At 39.5% G+C, this 7,863-nt stretch overlaps 1 protein-coding gene across 1 annotated transcript; it reads right to left on the reverse strand.

Moving 5' to 3' along the window:
* Positions 1 to 2,644: 2,644 nt before the first annotated feature.
* On the reverse strand, positions 2,645 to 5,440 carry FANCF (FA complementation group F). The gene has a single exon (XM_003254331.4). The coding sequence runs from the start codon at positions 5,403 to 5,405 to the stop codon at positions 4,281 to 4,283; it is 1,125 nt and encodes a 374-aa protein (XP_003254379.2). The 5' UTR covers positions 5,406 to 5,440; the 3' UTR covers positions 2,645 to 4,280.
* Positions 5,441 to 7,863: the final 2,423 nt, after the last annotated feature.

Raw genomic sequence — 7,863 nt, forward strand, 5'->3', positions numbered from 1 at the left:
GTAGTAAGCAAATAAGATTTGGAAAATATGCTTTGAGCAAGCCATAAGGTAGAAAAACTCAAGCCAAAACTCTTACAATAAACCAAAGTAGTCCTAGGTTAGAGAGGTTCTCTATTTCTCCAGCAGAAACATTTAAAAATGCCCTCATTGGGCAAAGAATACCCTATTTAGACTCCTAGGTTTACATAGACTATAACCAAACACATGTGAACACACAATAGGAAATTACAAAAGATGTAAAGAAATAAGCCATCATGAGTGAGAATCAACAGAATAGGTTTGGATCCCCAATACTTCAGGTTATGAAATGATTAATACATGATAAAATAACAATGATAAAAAATGAAAACAGAATCATAAAAACCATGCCATATGAGATTATTAAAAGGTAAACAGGCAGATTAGGAGAAAAAAAGCCAAATAAGACTTTTTTAAAAATCACTGAAATTTGAAACCAACTGACAGCTTAAACCTCAGATCAGACAGAATTACCAAGACTACACCAATACTACCTAGGGTTATAGGCAATGTTGATGACATAAGACATCCCAAGCAGTGTTCATAAGAGAAAGGTGTATTCCTCTCCTATATTAACAGGACAAGCTAGGTAGGTGGGCTCTGTTTTGCCATTCTGTACATGTGACTTCATCTTTGGGTCTACAGCAATTGTCCCAGTCATCTTCAGCCATATGATTCAAGATAGCAGCAAACTAGCAGCAAATTAACTTTCTAGCCCATTAAAAGGGAGAAGCAGAGCATTAAGGGCAAATAATTTCAGATTTCTAGGGAATGAATATTAAGTTGTACATATCACTTCTGCTTATATAAACGTAACCAAAACCTAGCATTATGGCCACATGTAACTGTAGGAGAAATTGGGAAATTTACTCTCTATCTGGGTGGCCATTTTCAGCTAAAAGCTGGTGGTAGGCTAAAATGAAGATGGGGAAATTGATCTTGGGATATAACAGCAATTTCCAAAGCAAAATAGAATGATATGGAGATAGAAACTGGGACAGAGAGGTTACATGATTATGAGTAGTGTGAGAAGATCTAATATAGACCCGATTGAAGTGACAGGAATGATTTTAAAAAGTGGAAGAAAGGAAATATTGGGGAAAAACGGCTGGAAATTTTTCAGAATGAAGAAAAACACATATCCACACATAAATGAAACACAACATAAAACAAGCAAGAAAAACAGAAATTTACAATTAGATATTCTGAAGTGACTATAGATACTGAAACCGGGACCACCTTAAAATAAACAGAAAGAAGAAATCACTTACACAAGAACCACAAGTAGACGAATAGCTTTCTTATCAACAATGGAAACCAGAAAAGAGTTAATATCTTTAACATGTTAACCTGAAATCAGGAACACAGCAAAACTGCCTTCCAACAACATCAACAAGGACCGATCTTTGTAAATGAAAACTGAGTGAGTTTACCACCAAGAGACCTTCTCCAAGGGAATTTGAGGTACAATCATGGGAAACAAAATTGTTAAAACAAAACACTGGATAATAACTTGAGAGTTTATAGATAAGAGATCAGTGTTAAAGTTTCCTAAGGTCCATAGTAGCATTAAGGAGGGTTAAGATACTAATATTAGATATTTTTAAGTTAAATATGGTAAGTTTTGAGAGTAAAAGCATGGGTATAGAATTAACATCCTAACTGGTAGAGGGGAAAAGATCATGAAATAAGAAGGCAAACAAATATTTAGTCAATTAAAGAACTGAGAAGTGAAACATAGAGAAATCAAAGGAAGTGGAAAGCACAAAATAGGATAGCAGGAAAAAGTCCAATCATATAATGTTAATATATGACAATGGTAATAGAAAAAAATAGACTTTAAAGCAGAAAAGCAGTCACTACAAATAAAAGGTTCAATTCATTAAGATGACATAACAATTCTATATTTGTTTGCATGTCATAAAATTGCTCAAAATACCTAAGATGATAATTGATAAAATTTCCTGAAACAATGTTACAATGGGATATTAAAATAGTGCTCCCTCATTTCATAGGACATAGGGGAAAAACACAAAATAAGTATTTCTAGATTTTATAAAGAAGTTATCAAATATTCTCCTATTTTTATACTCTTCCTCTCACTTTTTTCTCTCTTAGTGTATGCATAAATTCCTAATCTTTTCAAGCCCTTAAGAGAAAGTACATAAAGCTCTAATGCTGGTTCCATTTATTCAAACACTGTAAGTATCTACCATATGCTGGACACTATGCTAGGCTCCTGGAAACAAAATAAATAACAGATACGGCTTCCACTTTCATGTTGCTTTTGTTTATACCCTTGGGCATTTTATTTAATCTTTTAGCTTATATTCATAAGAATACAGTTTTGGTGTGAAGATTAAATAAGATTATGTATGTAATGAACATATGGAGACTAAAATAACAGAATAATAAATGGCAAGTATAAAATAGATTTTCAAATGTTATTTAAGTCTATTGTCAATCTTTATAATTTTATTGTAAATCACAGTGTGAGATACAGCTGCAAAAATATAGGGAAGTAAGTTCACAAACTGTTATTATCTAAAGCTAAAGCTAATATTAGGCCTTGCTATGGTAGAAATCTTCACTGGGTTGTTTCTTAAAAAAAATAAATTCATGCAACTGACAGGAGGAATTGTCTTTATTCTTGCATTAATGATAAATGTAATCTGCAAGATGGCCTTCATGGATTAGAAAAAGGAATCAGACTACAGGGAAAAAGAAATTGCTGGTTTTCACTCAAGATTACCTAGAAAAGTGTACTGACTACTGGACAATAGTTTACCTCTGGGTTGTACCACAGAATGAGAAATTCTACAAGATTATACAACTCTTTTTCTACAAGATTACACAACTCGTATTGTTTTTATTCCATTCCGGAATTAGAAATTAACTTTCTAAATACCATTTTTTTTTTCTCCAAAAAAATCCTCTTACCAGCTAACCTGGATAGGGACAAAAATATCTTGATTGCTGTAAAGTTCTCTCTCCCTAGTAAAAATGAATAAATTGCCCTTAAGTTTGGTTATTGGAAATCACTATCAGCTGTGGAACACCCAGGTAAACTAACACAACTAGGTTCCTACACACAAAACAAATATTCTAAACTGTTTCCACAGGGCAGCCACCAAGGGAGAAATAAGGAAATTTAACTATTTTAGTCTAAACACTTCATTTACATATAAGGCAACTGTGGCCCCAAGGTTGTGATTTATTAACCTAGTTAACGGCAGAAGCTGCACCAAAACCTGGATCTTCTACTTAAAATGTTTGTTTTGGCCGGGCGCAGTGGCTCACGCCTGTAATCCCAGCACTTTGGGAGGCCGAGGCGGGTGGATCACGAGGTCAGGAGTTTGAGACCAGCCTGGCCAGCATGGTGAAACCCCATCTCTACTAAAAATACAAAAAATTAGCCGGGCATGGTGGTGTGCACCTGTAATCCCAGCTACTTGGGAGGCTGAGTCAGAATTGCATGAACCTGGGAGGCAGAGGTTGCAGTGAGCAGTGATCACACCACTGCACTCCAGCCTGGGTGACAGAGCGAGACTCCATCTCAAAAAAAAAAAAAGTTTGATTCTTTTATCATCAAGCATTAATTTAATATCCAAAGGCATATATTTGTATTCACTGTGCTTTAAACATTTGTCTGTGCGTCAGTGCTTTAAAGGGACATACTATGTGGTGATTCATTATCAGAGTAAGAATTTGCAGAAAATGAGAAACAAACTTTCTGAAGAATACAATTTTAATGCATATTAAGGCTGGTTAATGGTTAGAATACTAGGTTAACAAGGCCAAACTCCAGATAGGCCAAAAGCTTTTCAAACCAATATTCCTGACACTGCCACATATTGGTTGGTTAAAGAAAACTCTTCACTACTGAGGGAGGGAAAGAAAACCTAGAAAAATAAACCATACTAAAAGAAAAAGGGTATTTTGTTTGTCACTTTAAAGCTGCTTTTTCTTTGAACGGTACACATATTTTCAACATTCTTACAAATGGGCCTTCTATTAAAAAGCAAACTATTGCTAATTCCATGGCTTTAAGTGGAGTACTTCCAATCACTTCCTCTATCCAGAAAATCCATGACACTACATGCCAGTTACTTTGCATATTTATAATTGTGTAATAAACGATTCAAAATTAGTATCTAAAATAATTATACTTTGGACACACGAAGGCATATATTTGGTGAGAACATTGTAATTTTCATGTAAACTATATAGTCTATATTCAAGTAATAATAACACAGCATTGCCTATACAGAACTGAGGCCTGGGCTGAGACCCAAAACTTGTCTTTTCCTAAATGCCCCACTACGAAGAGCTAATAAGAGGTCTGTCCAGATGCTAAGACCAGGTACTTCAAAATCTCCATCCTGCGCTTTACAGGCCTCCAGGGCAGTTAGAACTTCATCTTTCAGAGGTGGAGGGGCCTGACAGAGGCTTTGAAACCTATCGTGCAACTCCTCCCAGGGCACATCTTGGGACTCAGTTCCAACCCAAATGCCTTTCTGAAGGTCATAGTGCAAACGTTGACCCCAGTCTGTTAGCAGACCTAGATAGACAGGAGACAGCGCTGGGTGGCGGCTAGTCACTGAAGTCAAAAGCCCGGCTGGGAGGGCACGACAAAAGGCAGCAAAGACTTCCGAATTCCCCAGAAGCCAGTGGACTAGCACTTGGCTCCCCTCTCCAGGTGATTCGTGGATGCTGGGTTCCAACTCTTCTTGGGGCCGAGGAGACAAAGGCGGCTGCAACAGCGCCACCGCTATCACCTTCAGAAAGTTGTTCTGAGGCAAGCGCTCCCACAGGCTGCTGAGAAACCTGGCGGGACGCTCCGTTTCGGCCTTCCCCACCTGCTGCAGACGCTCCAGCAGCAGCTCCGCCTGGGTCTTCATCAGAGAGTCCTCCTGGAGATTTGGGTTCTCTCTATAGCCGTTGAAGCGCAGTATGTGCACCGCGGAGCGGCGGCGGGCAAGGCGGGCCAGGCTCTCTTGGAGCGGCTCCTCATCGGCGTCCCGGACGCCCGGGCCCGGAAAGAGTTGCTGCACCAGGTGGTAACGAGCGGCATCCCCGAGGGCCCGGTTCTCCAGCAGGCGCAGAGAGAGCAGGACATCACAGTGACCGAGGGCCTGGAAGTTCGCTATTCCCAGAACTGGACCCCGCCCAAAGCCGCCCTCTTGCCGCCACTGGTTGTGCAGCCGCCGCTCCAGAGCCGCGCGAATGGGGCCACGCCGACCAAAGCGCCGATGGATGTGGCGCAGGTAGCGCGCCCACTGCAGGGCCCGGCGCACGGTGGGGGGGTCCCAGGTGCTGACGTGGGTAGTGCTTGAGACCGCCAGAAGCTCGGAAAAGCGATCCAGGTGCTGCAGAAGGGATTCCATGAGGTACGCTAAGGCCCTACTTCCGCTTTCACCTTGGAGACGGCGACTCTCTGCGTACTGATTGGGACATCCGTGAAATGATACGCCTCTCTGCAATGCTATTGGTCGAAGTGCATGTCAATCTCCCAGCGTCTTTATCCGTGTTCCTTGACTCTGGGCAACTTGAAAGCCCTAATACTTTTACTTTCGCCACACAAAGATTCTTCTTAGTGGAGGGAGAGCAGATGTAGGGCATCCTACCGAGAATTTCCGGAACCATATGCGAGATGATGCCAGTCATGAACGTCTCCGCGCTTCCTTTCGCTTTGGAAATATCCTTAAGTAGAAATTTTCTGAGCTTCGCCTAAAACTAGAATCTGTGTTGAGGTTTTTCAAAATTAAGTGACGCCAGAGACATACTGTGACGTGAGGAAACGCTCTTAAATGAAATTTTAAGATCTATTTGAGAAACATGTACTAAAAAGGTACTGACCTCCTGTTAATGCCGGGCACTATGCTGAATTCTGGGCCTTCACATTGACCTTCCATTATTAGAACTGAAGCCCAGATTATTTGAAACAAAAAATAATCTTCAATAATTTATTAAAACTTGCAAAGGAACAAAATTTTACTTCACAATTGTACATTTCGTTTTCGTAATTTTTAGGACAAAATAGCTTAATTGACTCTTCTGTCACACAAATAATCAGCTGAAGAAAATGGCATTTAAGAGCATGGAACAATAATAGATGTTTGATTAAAAACTATGAGAAGAGAGTAGGGAGGAGAAGGTCCTATGTCGCTCATTGATGCACTTAACAAACATTTGTCAACTCCTAGGAGTTGCATTGTATACCAAATGCACAACAATTCTTACTAAAGTTGATAATATTCATTTATTTGAGCTGAATTTCATTCCAGTCCTAAAGACACAGCCAAAACTGTGGGGGAAGGTGTTTTGTTTTGTACTTTAACAAAAAGGGGAAGAGAAATTTAAAAGAGGGGAAGAATCATTTTTCATTTGTTAAAATAAGCATTCCTACACCTTTTAGAAAATAAAGCAGTCATGTGCATGCTGTTAATTCAGCTTTATGCATTTATTTATTTATTTTGAAACGGAGTCTCATTCTGTTGCCCAGGTGCGGCCAATTTTTATATTTTTAGTAGAGACGGGATTTCACCTTGTTGGCCAGGCTGGTCTCAAATTCCTGACCTCAAGTGATCCTCCCGTCTCGGCCTCCCAAAGTGCTGGGATTACAGGCGTGAGCCACTGTGCCCGGCCTATTACTTGATTTTTATTAGTTATCTCAAACTCTTATTTGGTCCTGATATTGTTATTTTATTTTATCGTAAGGATACTATGAACCTTAAAATTCTTTTTCTTGGCTACTAGAAACTTGGAACCAAATGTGCAGCCTGCCTTTAGCAAATGTACAGGCATCACTAATTCATTTATTTATTCTTATATTGAACACCTATTATGATATATAGTATGAAGTGCTACCGATTTAGTAGTAAAATAAATGCAGCCCTAGCATGAGTGGAGAAGTTCATCTTGTACCATTTAAGAGAGACAGTAAATGAATAACCTCAAATGTGATAGGAGGATGAAATTGAGTAGGGTCACCAAGTCTTAGGTGACAGGAAAGTCTCTTTAATTACTGACTTTTCAGGCCAGGGGCAGTGGCTTACGCCTGTAATCCCAGCACTCTGGGGGGCCGAGCCAAGGCAAGTGGATCACCTTAGGTCAGGAGTTCGAGACCAGCCTGGCCAACATGGCAAAACTGTGTCTCTACTGAAAAAAAGAAAAAAATTAGCTGGGCATGGCGGTGCACATCTGTGATCCTAGCTAATCAGGAGGCTGAGACAGGAGAATAGCTTGAACCCGGGAGGTGGAGGTTACGGTGAGCTGAGATCCGAGATCGGGCCACTGCACTGCACTCCAGCCTGGGTGACAGAGCAAGACTCCATCTCAAAAAAAAAAAAGGAAAAGGAAAAAAAAGAAAAGAAACTGAGTTTTCAGTTGAAAGTTCAAAGCTGAGTAGCAGAGTGTTGAGAGGAGCCTTCAAGGCTACAGGAATCCTTAATTTTTTTGCAGGTGTCTGAGTTGAAAGAACCAGGCCTATTTAAGGAGGTGGAAAAATCCAAAAAAGCTTTGATTCACAATGGGGATGACAGTGTATGGCAAGAATTATGCAGCTTAACTTTACCTTCATACCTTTCTACTTATCTATTTAAATCTTGATTTTAAATTCTTCCTTGAGCATAGTAATGTATAAACTCCTACATATTTCAGATTAGTCTATTTTCATTAAATAAAATGTCTATGAAGTTTCCCCCTCTAGAAGAAAGAAAAGCCTAGGATTTTAACCTATCTTCTTGAGGCAGGGTGGGGAGGGATACAAAAACTTAATTATAATGCTAAGCAGATTTTATATATTTTGAAAATTTTAAGAATGTTGCTGTGAGAGGCTAGATA

This window comes from Nomascus leucogenys, chromosome 15 (genome assembly GCF_006542625.1).
Source record: "Nomascus leucogenys isolate Asia chromosome 15, Asia_NLE_v1, whole genome shotgun sequence".
NCBI lineage: Eukaryota > Metazoa > Chordata > Mammalia > Primates > Hylobatidae > Nomascus > Nomascus leucogenys.

Coding starts and splice junctions, on each gene's coding strand:
- FANCF (XM_003254331.4), bottom strand. CDS start 5,405: ATGGAATCCCTTCTGCAGCACCTGGATCGCTTTTCCGAGCTTCTGGCG.